This window comes from Erithacus rubecula (assembly GCF_903797595.1).
Source record: "Erithacus rubecula genome assembly, chromosome: 5".
Lineage (NCBI taxonomy): Eukaryota > Metazoa > Chordata > Aves > Passeriformes > Muscicapidae > Erithacus > Erithacus rubecula.
The window spans coordinates 58,246,370-58,262,589 of record NC_136687.1 but is presented as its reverse complement, the minus strand read 5'-3'; the positions used below and the strand labels follow the sequence as shown (position 1 = coordinate 58,262,589).

The following is a 16,220-nucleotide window of genomic DNA, read 5'->3' as shown; positions in this document are numbered from 1 at the left end:
TGCTGTCCCTCTCTCCAGCCCTTGCATCGAGAAGCAGCAAAACATGTTCTTGTTTGCCATTTGCTGCAGGTGGAAAAGGGATGGAAGTGGCAATAAAATTGCTCATCCAGTCACTGACAAAAGCATATTGAAGTTCCATTCAACTCCGTATGGTGATTCTTTTCAGTTTTTGTGCTTTGTGCCTGTCGAGTCGCTCAGTGCCATGAGGTCCTAGTGCAGTTTTCTTCCCAGTCCTCCATTCCTTCCACTGCATTTCTGTGCATTGTCAGCAGGCTTTGCCCCCACCATCCTCTTCCAGGTCCCTTAATGAAAGCTGAATGAGACAAGTCCTTTCAACTTCTGCAACTCCACAGGTGAGCTCTTGCTTAGCTGCTAGTCTTACTATGTCTTTTATTTGGTTATCCATACTGAGACCTTCCATCTTATGCTGCAGCTTCTTAGTTACCATAAGTCCTTTGAAAAATGGCATTAAATTCCATGAATTGGGTCATTTTTATCTAATTTAGTCTAAACCACACCACTCACGCTTGGACTCACTTGTGAGTATGCAGAACCTTCAGCAGAACAGGAATGCTTATAGGAAATAGGAGAAAAGTACTTTCAGGTGTTTCTTCCAGCTCTATCAGTGAAACTGCATGGCCTTTCCTGAAAGGATTGCTGACCTTACTCCTTTGTTTTTCAGTCAGAAAAATTGTTGTATCACAGTATGTTCATAATTTTATTTAAGGATATTTTTGAGTCTTTTGGGGAAATGTGAAAAACTGGCCAAAATTGTGTTCAGTTAAGGTTACAGATTTTGAAAAGAATTATTTTTGTTCTGGTGGTTTGGCTGCAGCTCACCTTGTTAGTCAGAGACTGGGTCAGTTCCAGCACAGAGATTCCAAGCTAGGCACTTCCCACTTTTCTCTTGGAAGTTGGTTCTCTGCCTAATTAACACATCAGACCCCAATTGCACAGCTCAGCAGTGCTGTCATTGTCCTGGCACAGGGCTCCAGGCAGTGCTGGGGCCAAGGAACAGGAGGCAGGGAGGGCATGGAAGCACTGACCCCCAGAGACACCTCAGCAGGAGGCAGAGCACAGGGCCAGAGTCACAAACCTGACTCACAGGAGTCCCAGCCCAGGCTGTGAGGTACCACTCTCCAAATTTGGGATTTAGCTGTGGGTGGATGGATGAAAGCTGCTCACATGACTCCTGCTGGGCACCCATGTGTGACCAGAGTTTGGGCTAAGCTTCAGCTGAGTGCTGTGGCCAGAAAGAGAACTGAGGAGCCTGGGAGGCTTGGTGACTCAATTCTGTCACTGCTGTTCAGGAAATGAAGGCTGAAATCCTTGCTATTGTGTATGTTTCTTTATGCCAAGCAGAAGATTTGCAGCCATAGAAGACACAGAACAGAACCCCAGCCTCACACAAAATACTGCACAAGTTGCCTTGCCCAGTAATTCCTCTGGGCTCTGAGACCCTGGACTAGATTTGGCAAAGCAGAAATCAATACAGTCTCCCCTTCCTCAGGAGCAAGTGTGCTAAGAAACAGACTGCAGAAGAGTACTGTCATCCCCTGGATGGATTTTTGGCTTCCAATTTAATGCTGCCATCAGAATCTGTATGATACACAGGGCTGGTGTGCCAGGAGAAGCCAAACATCTTGTCCAATATGTCCAACTGAAGCCAGTCCTCCCCCAGTCTAAGATTAGGGCCAAGTCATCCAAAGTTGACTTTTCTCCAGGGTCTTTTAAGGCTTTTTTCTGTGCTGTCACTGGCCTGTGACCTTCCTTTGAGCAAGGACTCGAGTCATGAAATAGAAGAAATGTAGAAAGTGGTTATGAAGAGAGGCTAAGCTGGGTGGGAAGTTAAGAATGCTTGCCAGCCATACAAGGGGCAACTCAAGTATTTACAAATCAGTAAAGTACTGATTTAGCTCTTGTGTTCCAGAGAGTGCTAAGCACAAACATTTTTGGCTGGTATGCTGCTGGCTCTGGTCTTTTGAACTTTTAAAGAATCTATATTTTAAGACTTTAGGTAAGAATAGGTGGAAGTGAACATAATCAATAGTGGCTTCTAGTGTCTCACATGTATGACAAGACTGTCATAGTAGCAAGAGGGCAATATGCAGCTCAAAAAGAAGCAGGGATGCAACCCCCCACATTTCAGCTTGGTTTTTGAATGGAAACCATGCCTAAGTATTCTTTCATTGGCTTATAACCTTTTCTGTAATATCCTGAATTTTGTGAACCCCTTTTTTCGCTTTCCTGTCTCAGCTGCAGGAATCTTGCACAGTGAAGCACAAGAGCTGAAGCTGGGAAGTGTCATGTTACATGAGAGCTCCGTGGGCAAAATGGAAAACAGTTGTGTGTTACTTAAGCTGCCAACAGTGCTTCAACCTGTTGCCAGCTGAGGGCAGGAGGGGCTGGGTGGTGAGGGCTCTCCCTTTTCTGAAGAGCTTGTTTACAGAGCAGCTTGGAAGGCTCAGGTGAGCAGGTTGGATTCCAGCTGTGCCAAAGGTGGCAGCTCAGGGTGCAGCCCTGCCTGGGATGGCTGTTCCAGCAGTGCTGCAGTGGCTGGGAGTTGCACAAGTGGGTGCACAGCTCCTCTGTGCTCTGCAGGGGTCTGTGACCTGTGTGCCAGCAGCTGCTGCTCTCCTGGAGCCCAGGCCAAGGACCTGCAGGGATTTCACCATCAGAGCAGGGCCCTGGCTGGTGATGAGGAGCTGTGAAGGCTCTTCTAGCCCTGCATGGGCTGCACTGCCTGGCCCTGTACCTCACTGGTCCTGTTGTGTCTTCCCCCTGTGCCTGGGGCTGCCTCATCCCTGCAGCCTGGGCTGGTGTTTGGCAGACTCTGGCTGATCCTTTCAGCATTGCAGCAACTGCTCCACTGTGCTTGCCTGGACCTATTCTCCACTTCCATTGCTGAGAGACATCTTTGGGTTAGAAAAATGTATTTATTTGTAATATGGAGTGTTGATGGTGCTAATGCATAATTTATAAGTGTTGTAATTAGGCATTACATTACAAACAGTAATACAAATAATTGTATTATTTCAATAATACAAATAATCCAATAATGCTCATTACAAATGCACACGAAACTCTAAGTCTTCATTAGAGCACATTTTTTTAAAACTTAATATTATTAAGTGAGATGAAACAGGGCACCCATCTCCTCTATAAATTGCTTCTTGCAAGATGCTTTTGCTCAGGGATGAGTCCAGATTAACATGTTCTGAGGCAATCCCTTTGTACTCAACTAGGCAGCTGTGCTGTCCCAAACACAGGCTTTGTGGGAATTTCTGCCTCAGCACAATGAGACAGAGGTGATGGGATGTACATTCAAAGCAGCCCTTCCCGAGCTGCATCCCTGCTTTGCTAACACTCCCTGTCATGCAGGTGTGCTCCAGCTGCAGGGGTGGGATAAGCCCTTAGGTGTCTGGGAATGGTGGCCTGGAAGCACCTGCCTGAGCTCTGTTCTCAGTCAAGCCAGCTGAACCATGCTCAGCCCATGTTCTGTTTTCACTGGTGCCTCTGGGAAATGACAATCACTTCTTGTTTTTCACTGGGTGCTTCTCTGCCCAATCACTGCATCAAATTTTGGAATGGTTATCTTCTTCAGAAGGTTCAGGGCACGCTCTGGAAACACCCTGAAAGAGACAGTAACATGAAATTAAAAGTGGGACAGAAACTTAAATTATAGGAAGAAGTGGCCTTGCAGGTGAGAGAAGAGCTGGTCTGGGAGCAAAATGCATGCTCACACATAGGAGCTAAATATTAAACTGGGCATTATTCTATAGCCCATCAATCTCTGCCTAACTAAGGTCCAGTCCCAGCCTTTTAGGACAGTTCCAATGCCAGGTATCTATGGATAATATGTGAACTGTAATATTGCTGCAGGATCCAGGAAGGTTCAGTACTGTACAGTTGTAGCTGTATTTCACATTTCATGCTCTGAAAAACAGCAGGTCTGTAGAAGAATGAGATGTTAAAACTGAGGTGCAGTTTCCACTCCTAAGGTTCCTTCTCTTAGAGAGCTTTGTCTCTTTATCCCCCTGTCCTAAGTTATGGCAAAAAAAGCAAAGTTATTCTAAGTGCTTTGACAGCATCTGTTTTGACTTGACTAAGCTTCTGCAGACTTGCACTCTCAACAAGCACCATGGGAGTTGCAAAAAGATTTAAAATATTTTTCACACTGTCTGGTGTTCGGTTTAGAAAACAATAAACTACCAAGTCTTTCATGAAAAACTATAGGATTTAACTGAGAGGTTAACTTAGTTGTTGGATGTGAATTCCAGACTTGGGACTGGAGCTCTGGTAGAAACACCTCCTCAGCAGAGCAGCTGCACTGGATAATTAAATTGTGTGAGAGAATAAATCTTGCTTTACATAGCAGAGAACAGTAGAGCCCTTTTGAAGGAATGTTCTCAGCCTCTGTGGCCTCAGTGCTGACATGAAGAAACAAACACTAAAAAGCAGCAGGTCCTCAGCTCCTTCTGGAACTTCTGTTGACTCAGAAGTAACAAGTTTGAACCTTGTATACTCAGGTAGTATTGTTGTTTCCACACCCACTGCTTAACTTTCCATTTTACTTACATTTCAGAAAGCAAAGCAATGTTCAGCTGTGGTGGAACAAAAACCATTTTCTGGTTGGTCACTATTCCTTCCATCAGAGCCTCTACAACTTCTTCAACCTCCAAAATCTTTCCAAGCCTACACAGGAAAGCAAACATAAGAGTTGTAGTGGTAAAAAAGGTTGGTACCAGCTGATCTAGGAGGCTTCACAAATGCACAAACTCAGGTAATTCAAATGCAACAGTTACAGAGGTTAAAGGGCACTGAAAATCTTCTTTATATACACACAGTTGATATACAGCCTGTTGGAACAGAGGCCTAAAGCTGGGGATAACAGGCAGTGCCTTGATGCAAAGAAGGAAGCACAGGAATGCAGAGTATTGAGAGTTACCTGGTACTGGGGTTTTTGACAAATCCAGTGTTGATAAAAACTGGACAAAGGCACGTTGTTTTTATTCCATCCTTTCCCAGGGCAGACAGCTCCTCTGTCAGAGCTTTATGAAATCCAACTGCAGCAAACTTGCTTGAGCTGCAGGAGGGAAAAAGCACAAATGAGAAGGCAGAAATCCTATTTTCACCAGGATCCTATTTCCAGCAGGACAGGGAAGGGATTGTCCCCCTGTCCTGGGCACTGGTGAGGCCACACCTCGAGTGCTGTGTCCAGTTCTGGGCCCCTCACTCTAAAAAGGACACTGAGGAGCTGGAGGGTATCCAGAGAAGAGAAACAAGGCTCAGGAGAGGTGTAGGAAACATGTCTAATGAGGAATGGCTGAGGGAGCTGGGTTTGTTTTGTCTGGAGAAGAGTAGGCTCAGGAGGGAGCTCAGGACCCTCTCCAAGCCTGTGGAAGGAGGATGGAGGGAGGTGGAATCAATCTCTTCTGCCATGCCTGCAGTAAGAGGAATGGAGGAAATGGCCTCAGGCTGAGGCTGGGGAAATTCAGATGAGATATTAGAAAACATCTTTCCACTGTAAGGGTGATCAGACACTGGAATAGGTTCCTCAGGGAGGAGGGGCAGTCACTGGATGATGTGGTTCAGGGGTTACACTGGCAGTGCTGGGTGGATGGTTGGACTGGATGATCTTAAAGGTCTCTTCCAACCCTGATGATTCTATGATTCTGTTTTTTTATTCTACAGTCAGTGCCACAATGGTAAAAAGATCAAAAGCTATTCAGTAAAGGCTTATTTGACAACAACTACAACAAATCACAAAATAACTACATTCTAAGTAGAAGAAGGGAAGAGAATACCTTTTTTGCTAAGCAAAAGTCTGCATTGGTGGGCAGAGAAAACAGGAGAGTCTTTCATTAGTAGATGTTTCACATGACTATTCTTTCATACACACACTACTCACAATTCAGTCAGAGCTAATAACTTAGTGCTTTCTGATGGAGAAGATAATGCAAATTAAAAACAAATTAAGCTAGGTGATTTCAAAATCACTTACCAATATGCCACCATGTAAGGAGTCACAAAATGACCTGCTGCTGAAGCCACTGTGACAATGTGCCCATAGTTGTTGTTCATCATGACTGGCAGAAAAGCTCTCGTGGTCTTGGAAGTCAATCAAACCAAGAGGCAAAAATGCAGAGGGCAGGAAGGAGAAAAAGAACATTGTTCTCTTAGCCATACTCAGCAGTGACCCTCAGTACCTTCACTAGGTGGCCAAAGCTGTCCCTAAAGCTGTGAGCTGCACAGCACCTCAGATTCCCAGAGGCACAGACAGGGATACCTACCCCCTGACCAGAGGTGCAGCTGGCAACCTGCTCTCCAAAGGTTTCAGCACCTGGCTATGAACAGGAGCTGGTTTTCACATCTTTGCTTTGCTGCTTTTAAGGATTCAGGTGCCAGCAGAAATGCTGGCAGGGTCTCACCCCCACCATGTACAATAAACCACCTGTCAACCCATGGCTTCTCTTTCCTTCTGCCACCAACAAGTATTGCTGAAAGCCTCCCTCCCTGTCAGCCCCACAGCAGCTGTGACAGAGGCCAGTGCATGCTGCACATGAGGCTGTCACCAGCCAGCTCACAGCAGCAAGAGCCCATTCCAGGTTCCCAGCATACAGCCTGCTTTGTGCCCCTGTGCTACACAGCTCATTTGGTAATTCACTGCTAACAATGGCTGGTCTAAATAGGCCTCCTCAATGACACTCCCAAAAAACTGTAGCTACAGATGGTGGTGGCCCTTACCCACATGTGACCCAGAATGTTGACTTCAAACATCTTTTCTATCTGGTGGTCCTGAGTTGAGAGAAAGTCAGCAGCTGTAATGATGCCAACATTGTTCACCAGGATGGTTACATCCCCAATATCCTTCTTCACCTTTTGGAGAGAAAACAAAAGCCCAAAAATTGTGTCTGTCACTCAGGAGAAGAAGAAAGTATGCAAGGCTGGGGAAGATGAGGCATAACTAATTCAATTCTTAACACTGCATCAATGAGGGAGGGGAAGATCATGCCACATTTCCAGATGTGGCAGGACAGAAACTTTGCAGTACAGTCATGAAATCTGGTTTAGATCTCCTTCCCATCAGTTCATGCCAGTATTTACTGTGCCCCACAAACTGTGCACAGTTTGGACTGTGTGGTCACAGTTGGGCCCATGGAGGTACAGACTGTTTCAAGGCAGCTGGACCACAGCCATTACAATAAAATGTTCCATATGTCCTCTCTATGTTCCTTCAGAAGCTGGAACCCTAGAGAGCAAACCTAGAGAGCAACAGGATGGGGCATGCTGGAGCCTCCCAGATAGGATGAGACTGGCTGTGATTTTGGAAATGCTACAGCACTCTGTGTGCAGAGAGCAGCGAGGAATGGGAGCTTCCAAGGCTTTGCAGAATTTGTGTAGCACACCTCTTGTCTAGTGTCCCTCCTTCTCTGGAAAGCAGGCATGCTTGGGAAAGCCTTTGGCCCTGCTGCCCCACCTTGTCTGCAGTGCTGTAGATCTCCTCCCGTTTGCTGCAGTCCACCACAAAGGTTTGCACAGTGGCTCCCAGCTTCTGGCATTCTGCTGCCGTCTCCTCAACGCCGTGCTGGAGGAGGCAGAGAGAAAGAGACTGTGCACAGCTGAGCAGCAGAGGCTGGAGATGTGCCTGGATTGAGCAACCACTGCCCAGCCCCAGAACAGAGCATGGTGGCTCCCTGGGAAAAGAGCTGTAGGTGGGGTTGCTGAAAGGACAGGCAATCCAGCCTTAAATTTAGGATTGTGTGTAGTGACAGCCAGAAAGGCAGGGTGGCAACCTGGCAGGTGAGTTTGGCTTGGTATGGCACATAGAGCAAGGCTTTAGAAAGGGAGCACACAGTGCCTATCACAGCAGTGTGAGGGTAAACAGCTCTTAAAACACAAGGCTGGCACTCTGACAATGAAAACTGGTTCTATGTGTTCTTGTATTTACATGCTGGGTGTGAGAAGAGAGGTGCACAACGTAGAAAGATTTTAACTTCAGAATGACCTTTGATGCACTCAGGCCAGAAGCTCCCCAAAGTCATGGCATCAATTTGCTGAGCCAGAGCAGAAGTGACTTTGTTGTATCCCTGCTCCCAGATGCCAGGTGGGAAGCTGTGCAGGGAAAAGCTGTAGGTCACAAATAGCCTGGGACAGCTCACCAATTTTGGGTGACTGTGCAGCTGTCCTCAACACCAGCTGCTGTTTAATGCTGAGAGCCCCCCAAGAAAGATGCCTTGTCAAGGCAGTTGTGTTGGAGGAGCATAGTCCTAAATCCTCTGGAATTCACAACCTCCCTTGGCACTCTATTTCAGTTCCTGCTGACACCCACGCTCACAATCCACTTCCCAGCACCGAAGCCAGGCGTCGCTCGCTACTAAATTTATATTTAATCCCCCATTCCATGCAGCGAACACGAACAATTCTCTGCCTCCTCCCACCCCTCCAATGTCTGGTCTTAGGCATAATGGGTACCACGAACAGACACTGAAAATGTTCAACACTACCTCCCCTGTTTATCCATCCTCTCAACTTGTCTCGGGTTTGGGGTATTTTTGTTTGTGGTGGGCCGTGTTCTGTTTTGCCGCTTCATGATGATTTCCTTTGCTGTCCCAGTGTGGCATAACAGGAATCTCAGCCTCTCACCCCCCCTGTTGCACTTACACCCAGCACTTGGCCTGGATCCCTTCTGAATGCCATGCTGCATGTTTATATCTGCCCATCCTCCACTTGCCAGGGCTTTTTTGCATTCCACTCAAGTCATCTGAAATAAAGAGCTTGGGGCTGTGCAAACATTTAGAGAGATGCCCAGAGGGCAGCCGGGCTCTCACACAGCGATGCTGCGGACGGGAGCGCGGAGCAAACACATCTCCCAGCCGTGCACACACAACACCCGGGGCTGCAGAGGGAACAAGTGCAGGCAGAGTTGCCATTACCTTATTGATGTCCCACAGGACCAGCCTGCTCTGGCGCTTGGCGAACTCCAGGGCGGTGGCTCTCCCGACGCCATGGCCAGCGCCCGTGATGAGCACCAGCTCCCCGCTCAGAGACTTTCTCCTCGCAGGCACGAAGAGCTTCACAAAAGCCTCCAGGTAGGAGTAGAGGAGCGTGGCCAGGAACAGGAGAAGCTCCACAAACACGTTCATTGCTTTCTCTTTTGAGGACCGAACTGCGCCGGAGCCCCGCAGCACCGCCCGCCCCACAGCCCGCGAGGGCACGCCCCCGGGCTCGGCGTCCAATCAGAGCGCGGGGGCGCGGCTGTGGGCGGGGCCAGGCCGCAGGACCGCGCTGGGGGTGCCTTTCCCGCCTTCCACAGGGAAAATAACGCGGGAAACGGCGACTTCTGCGTTAGGATAAGGTTTCACTTAGGATTTAAGCAAAGGAGGTGAAAGAGAAAAGGTTATTCTCTACTTCCCCGCGGGAAGCGGGGCTTCCGCTCGCGCATCGCTCGCTCCGGAAACCAAACACTGAATAACAAATACCCTCCCTCCCTTTCCTCCTCCTCCTCGTGTTGTATGTCCGAGCTGACGTCACGTGGCACGGAGTAACCCCTTGGCCGGTTCGGGTCAGCTGGCGTGGCCGTGTCCCCTCCCAGGACACCGCGGTCGGGAGCGCTGGGCACGGAGCGCTGGCGCGGGTGTGTGACCAGCGCCGGTCCCGGGGCTGCCGGGGGCACGGAGCTCCGCCCCGCAGCCGGAGCCGGCGCCGGGCGCTGCCATTGGCTTGTACAGCGCGGGGCGGCAAGGAGCGGGATCCAGGGACAGCGAGGAGCGGGATCGAGGAACAGCGAGCAGCGGGATCGCGGAGCGGGGTCCGAGGGCGGCATCCCGGCCCAGCGCCGCCCTCCCGGCGCGGCCCGGCCGCGGGGCTGAGGCGCGGTGGCTGAGGCGGTGGCGGCGGGGCCGATGCCGCTGCCCGCCGCAGCGCTGCCCCGGGCGGTGGCCGTGCTCTCCTTCTCGGTGCTGCTGAGCGCCCGGGGCGCTGCCCAGCGCCGCCCGGCACACAGGTACCCCGAGCCGCGGGAGCCCGGCCGGGCCTGTCGCTGGGGCCTGTTCCGCCGGGAGCAGCCGCCTCCCGGCCCGGCCGCGTCCCGGCAATGCCTGCAGCCTGCCCGCCAGGGAGAGCTTGGCCGTGTCCCCCGGCGTGTCCCCTTGGGCCACAAAGGCCAGCGGGGATGTCCCTTACAGTAATTACTGCAAAGTACAAGAGCGGTTTTGCCCTTTCCCACGTCTCTGTTTTTCTCAAAAGTCTTTTCCAACCCAGTCGATTCTGTGAAAGAGCTGAGTCTGTAATGTACCCTGCAGATCGGTTATTAAATAGCGAGTTAAAACCTAATGAGCGAGACGTTATTTTTATTTCTTCTTTTAGCAGTGTATCTGCAAGCTGTTGGTCCCGTCCTCAGCCTGTGAACATGTTCAGCAGCTCCCATGTGAAGTTCCAGCACAGCAAAGCTCTCACCTCCCCGTATCCAGGATCACACATCCAGCGTAGCCAAGTTCCTGAAGATAAAGTGGGCTGGCTGACCGAGTGGGAAGATTATAATCCTGTGGAGTACACTGCAAAGTCTGTTTTGGCCGGACCCAGCTGGGCAGATCCCCAAATCAAGTGAGTGGAAATGGTGGCTCTTTCCCCCTGTGAAAATGAAAGCAGGAAATAGTCATGAACTGAGTTAATAGTTAATAATCTTAAGTGATGTGTGGTTCTGCACTGATGTGTTAAAGTTAAGACTAAGGAAGGTGGTGGTTAGAGAACTGACTTGTTTGAGTTTGTTGTGATGGTCTTTGACACATGATTTTACTGAGCTGGTGATTGAGATTGGAATAGTGGACGGCTGTTGATGCTGTGCAAATGTTTCTCCGTGTTGCCAGCTAAATAAAAATCCAATTCTCCTTAAGAATTTGGAAGAACGTTTTAGTGATACACTTGTTTGTTTATGGACATGAATGATGATGCAATATGAAAAAAGAAAGTTTAATTGTAGTTTTTGAAGGGAATGCTCTGACTCAGGAAATGTGAAAGATTGAATTAATTACAGAATTTTTTGGTGTCTATGTAACAATGGGGGTGTCAGTTCTTCTGTCTCAAGTAACGAGGGATAGGACAAGAGGAAATAACCTCACCTTGTGCCAGGAGAGATTTAGATTGGATATTAGGAAAAATTTCTTCACCAAAATGTTTGTCAAGGACTGGAGCAGGCTGCCTAGGGAAGTGGAAAATCCCTGGTTTTAAATCCCTGGAGATATTTAAAATACATGTGGATGTGGCACATGGGGGCATGGTTTAGGGGTGGGCTTGCCAGTGCTGCATTTAGCTTGCTGATTTTAAGGGTCTTTTCCAACCAAATTGATTCTGTGATTCTACAACTCTAATCTTAACAAAAATACATTTGAAACACTTCGTCCAAATGAAGACTGAGAGAGATTCAATATTAAATACTTCAGTGCTGCACTTTTGCCTGCAGAACTAAATACAGAGGGACTGTAATCAGGAAAGGTTAGGACTTCATTTTAGAAGAGGGAGGACCTGCAGCTCCACTTGTGGTAAAAACTGCTCATCAACACACCAAGGGGTACTGCTGGTCTGATGGCTGGCATACGAGCTTTTGTGTTTTATAATTTGTCTCTATTAAATTTTTATTTGCCACTCAGCCATGAAGGTTTTTCTCCCAAATTCAATGAGAGAGATGGAGAAGTGGAGAGGAAGAGTCTGAATGGCTTGTATGTGGTCGAAAATGGGAGACCCCGGTGAGTGTGGGGTTTTTGTTTGCATATTCATTTCACTGATGTGGTGTCAGTGCTCTTACAGGTCTGACAGTTCCCATGGTAAATGCTAGGACAAAGCCAGGAGAAAAAAATGGAATCTAGTTTGATGAATTTAGATTGGTGAAGGGAAAAAATATATTGTGTCTCTCGCCCCTTAAAGCATGTATGTGCTTTAACACCAAATCTGCATTGCTGTCCTGCTATCCTTCCCTTTTTTATGATTTAATCTTGATTTGTGGGGTTTTTTTGAGTTTGTTTTGTTTTGCTTGTTTTGTTTGGGGTTTTTGTTTGATTGTTGGGGGTTTTTTTTGTAGAATATTTTGAATGCGGGCAAATAAATACGTTTAATGCACTGCTGCGTTAAGAGTTTGGAAATTTAGCAGAAAATAAACTCCTTTTTGTTTCAGCTGGTCCTGAGAGATCAGAGGAGCTGGGTGTGGCTGGTCTTAATTTCCAATTGGAACCAGTTCAGGACTGTGTGAGTCATGTACTGTGGTGTTTATTTCAGCAATCCAGCGGGAAGGACTGGCCTCACTGGCAGAGGATTGTTGGGGCGCTGGGGACCAAACCATGCTGCTGATCCCGTTGTAACCAGGTAAGGGACAGGTGACTGCAGGTGACTGAAGTAGAGAAAGAAAACAATTCTGCTTATTTTCTGCATCTCTGGACAGGATATTACTTTTCATGGCCCTTTCCTCCATGTGTTCTCTGTGTGTAAGCCCATTCTGCTTTTGTTATGTAAGAAACACTAACTTAGTCTATGATAGGAGGAGGTGGGGTTTGTCACTGTATGCTTTGTTTTGATGTGCTTTTCCCAGTAGGATGTGTGTGTACATGCTAACCATTTTACACAAAGCACTCAGAAAAGGTTGTGTGGTTAACAGAAGCATGAGCTAGGAGGTGCCATTCTGAAGGCAGAACCATTGTCCACCATACAGGTGGCAGTGCCTTGCTGTTCTTCTCTCAGAAGCAGCAAAACATGTTCTTGTTTGTCATTTTCTGCAGGTGGAAAAGGGACAGAAGTGGCAATAAAGTTGCTCATCCAGTTTCTGGCAAGAACATCTTGCAGTTCGTAGCCATCAAGAGAAGAGACTGTGGAGAGTGGGCCATTCCAGGGGTAAGGGCAAAGCTCCAGAGGCAGCTGGCATTTCCCTGAGCCATGAGGCAGATATGGCACATGTGTGATGCAGGTGGATGCAATATACTAAGAGCCAGGAGTTAAAATGTGTAGAATCTGAAGGACAGTATTTTTTTATTTGTTTGTTTTTCCCTCTCCAAGGGGATGGTGGACCCAGGGGAGAAGATCACTGCTACCCTGAAGCGAGAATTTCAGGAGGAGGCCTTGAACTCTCTGCAGAAATCCCCTGAGGAGAAAGCAAAACTGGAGAAGCAGCTCCAGAAGCTGTTCAGCCAGGACCACTTCGTGGTGAGCTCTGTGTCTCTTGTGGTAGCCACTTGAGCTGTGCATGTAACTCACAGTTGCATGGAACCTGAAGAAGGGCAGCTGATATGAAAATGAGTTGTGATGCTCGTGTTCTTGGGGTGTAGGAAATGGAAGGGACTGTTAAAAACTCTGTAAAGGCAAATGTATAAGAGGGAAGGACAAAAGTATGACTGATTTCACCTTGTTTGTTGTGACACTGAGCTTGTTCTGGTTTGTTTGGGGCCTTACAGGTGTACAGAGGATATGTGGATGACCCTCGTAACACTGATAATGCCTGGATGGAGACTGAGGCTGTGAACTATCATGATGAAACAGGTAAATATCTCCAGGCATGCTCTTGATTGCCTTTTACTCCATATGTTTGAAATTGGGACTGTCGTTGAGCTGAGAATGGCAATAAAATCAGAGGAGCATGAAAGTCAGGTGTAAAATATGAGAATAGATTCTTAAATTGATCTGTTATCTTGGACTCCCATTTTTCACCTGTAAGATAAATCAATCTACTTAGATGCTTCTGATGTGTTCAAGCCAGAGACTTCATGCAATGACATTTCCACTGAATTTTGGGTAGCAGGTGCCAGTTGCAGTGGAGATAGTGTATCTTTGGCCTCTCTTTCCATTACAGAATACAAAAGCATTTCCTTGGTTGTTATTTGTGAAGTCCTGAGATTCTTTATAAAAACAGAGTGTAAACTTGGGGGGGAAACAAAAGCAATTCAGAAGCCTTTATGCATCCCCTCTTCAACTAGTATTTTTGATTTTGTGGCCTTTAGTAAAATTAATTTTTTTTTTTTTTCATAAGTGTATATAAGTTTCAGAATTCAGTTTGTCCTATAGAATAGTATGTGAGAAAAGGAGCAGTCAATTGCTTTGCAATGTTAAGCAAACAAACAAAAATCCAGGCAGATGTATTGGCTAAACTTGGAGTAATAAGTTCATGTTGTCATGATGGTTTCCTGTAACTTTTCATGCTGCTGGTGATACCCTAGGAGTGGTGACAGGGTCTTCTGCCATTCATATTTGCCTTAAAATAGTGCAAGTATCAAAAAGGTTTCTGGCACAGAATCAGTTATTTTTTCTCAGAGAAGCAGTTGAAGGTTGCTACCTGTGAAGGAGCATTGTGGAAGGGCAGAACAAATAGAATGTGAGGGGGGAAAAAGCAGGAGGAAAAGATGCAATAGCATGTTCTAACTTGTTTTGTGGACAGGTGAGACGATGGATAAGTTGCCTCTGGAAGCAGGTGATGATGCTGGAGTGGTGAAGTGGGTTGACATCAGTGAGAAGCTGGAGCTGTATGCGAGTCACAGCTACTTCATCAAGCTGGTGACTGAGAAACAGGGAGCCCACTGGAGTGAGGATCCTGCCTCTGAGTGCCTCGAGTGATGGAAGCCTGGAACTGTCAGACTCTGAGAGGAGAGAACATTTTCCAGCCTTGAAACAGATGTCCTTGTCTTCCTCAGTGAAAATTCTGTGAAATCCAGCTGGGAAAAACACCAGGCAGTGATAAACAGAGGCTTTTTCTGAGACTTCAGATTGCTTCTTTTGATTTCTTAGCTAGTGTGAAATGAGAAGAATGTGGAGTTCTGCTTTCTTGTCTTCATTATTTGCATCTGTTTCATAATGTCTGCAGATCTGCATGGCAGCACTGGCATTCTGACTGGTGTTCAGAATGCCAGTTCACAGGCTCTGTATTTTTGCACTGATTCCTTTTCAGGAGTATGAATCCCTAAGGAAAGAAAAACTAGTAGGATAACCTGAATAATGACTTAAATGAAGTGCTGCATAATAAAGTGAAATTTCTGAGTCATTTCACTTAACATATCTTTGCAGTGATTTTCTACTTTGAGAGATTAGTTTTCACATTTAATTAATTTTTAGATTACAGCATGGCTGGGATTCACAGCTGAATGTATGACTGTACCCCTGTGTCAAAAGAAAACTGTTGGAAGATTAAAGTTGGTGACATTTGAGGAGCTAAATTTTGAGGTTCCTTTTCTTCCCACTGCTTATGGCAGTACAGCTGTTGTGGAGACTGCAGCATAAACAGAACCACTGAAAAGAGCAGCCTTAAAGTATAATTTTGTAAGTTGTGCTGGTCTCTTACCCTTCAGGTGATGTGACTTGCAGTCAGGAGGCTGTTGGGGCCTTTTTATGGCATTTATGCTGCTAACAGGGGCTGCACAACAGTTGCTGACATTCTGTGTTTTTAATCAATTGCTGTTAATTGTGCCAGGAGTTGGTGCAAGTGACAGCTAAAGGTGATGTTGAGACCTGAGGACTTCAGGAATTTTGATCCATGTGTTGAAGTAAGGTGGTGATAAATGTCATAGTCTAGAATTACCTTTTGTAACATTATTGTGACACACTCGTGCTGTTGAGACTTTATTCCCATCCTGCTTAACTAATGAATGGGTTTAGGGCTTTCTCCTTTTCAACCCTGCCCCTGCCTCCCAGTTAGCTGGTGAAACCTAGAGGAGTCATGGGTGTTAATGCAGGAAACCCTGGGAATCTTGCAGAGTTGTTATTATGTTAATTTCAAATGAAAAGAGGTATTAATTTTTGTTTCAATCCTTGCTCACCTCTTCCTGCCCATCTGATTTCTTCTGTGCTGTGATACTTTATGCAGAGCAGACTCCTAGTTGGGTTTTGGAAGCATGACCCACAAGAGCAGAGCCTTATGGAGTTAGGGAATGTGGATCTGCAGTCTCTATATACAGTTTTTAATACTCTGGCTTGCATCAGAAAACATGAATCATGCCTTCTTCAGATGTTTTGGGTTATTAGTTTACTTCTCAGCTGATAAAAACAACAGAGTTTTTTTTGTAGCACTCTCTGCTAATCCTTGGAGGGTTGACAGGCTTGGCAGTGGAAATGTGTTATGGAAGGAATATTTGTTGTTTATTTTTTCACTGCAGATATTCTGACTGTAGCAATTGGAGGACTACTGAGATTTTTGTGGATTCAGGAATAATTTCATCCTGTCCTGGAATTTTTTATGCTAAAGTTGTGCCTCT

The 16,220-nt window shown here is 46.7% G+C and overlaps 2 protein-coding genes and 1 long non-coding RNA gene across 6 annotated transcripts; 2 read left to right on the top strand and 1 right to left on the bottom strand.

Moving 5' to 3' along the window:
• The first annotated feature begins 34 nt into the window (after window positions 1–34).
• Window positions 35–2,704, top strand: LOC306802802. Its single transcript, XR_013774474.1, has 3 exons — window positions 35–152; window positions 299–353; window positions 2,257–2,704. It is a non-coding gene; the product is annotated as an uncharacterized lncRNA (long non-coding RNA).
• A 414-nt stretch (window positions 2,705–3,118) lies between these two features.
• Window positions 3,119–9,168, bottom strand: LOC306801934 (17-beta-hydroxysteroid dehydrogenase 13-like). Its single transcript, XM_079305505.1, has 7 exons — window positions 8,937–9,168; window positions 7,481–7,588; window positions 6,748–6,879; window positions 6,005–6,111; window positions 4,949–5,086; window positions 4,579–4,695; window positions 3,119–3,632 (listed from the first exon to the last, which is right to left on the bottom strand). The coding sequence occupies exons 1-7, from the start codon at window positions 9,144–9,146 to the stop codon at window positions 3,545–3,547; spliced, it is 900 nt and encodes a 299-aa protein (XP_079161631.1). The 5' UTR covers window positions 9,147–9,168; the 3' UTR covers window positions 3,119–3,544.
• A 363-nt stretch (window positions 9,169–9,531) lies between these two features.
• NUDT9 (nudix hydrolase 9) lies at window positions 9,532–15,016 on the top strand. Of its 4 annotated transcripts, none has more exons than XM_079305503.1 (8): window positions 9,532–9,637; window positions 10,369–10,605; window positions 11,649–11,744; window positions 12,271–12,357; window positions 12,768–12,879; window positions 13,042–13,188; window positions 13,437–13,521; window positions 14,414–15,016. In XM_079305503.1, exons 2-8 carry the CDS (start codon window positions 10,412–10,414, stop codon window positions 14,587–14,589), a joined length of 897 nt encoding a protein of 298 aa, XP_079161629.1. In that variant the 5' UTR covers window positions 9,532–9,637; window positions 10,369–10,411; the 3' UTR covers window positions 14,590–15,016. The 4 variants fall into 4 exon arrangements, with proteins under 4 accessions (XP_079161629.1, XP_079161630.1, XP_079161627.1 ...); XM_079305504.1 differs by having other exon boundaries at window positions 9,610–9,637; window positions 10,372–10,605; XM_079305501.1 differs by lacking the exon at window positions 9,532–9,637 and adding an exon at window positions 9,706–10,006.
• The last annotated feature ends 1,204 nt before the right edge of the window (window positions 15,017–16,220 follow it).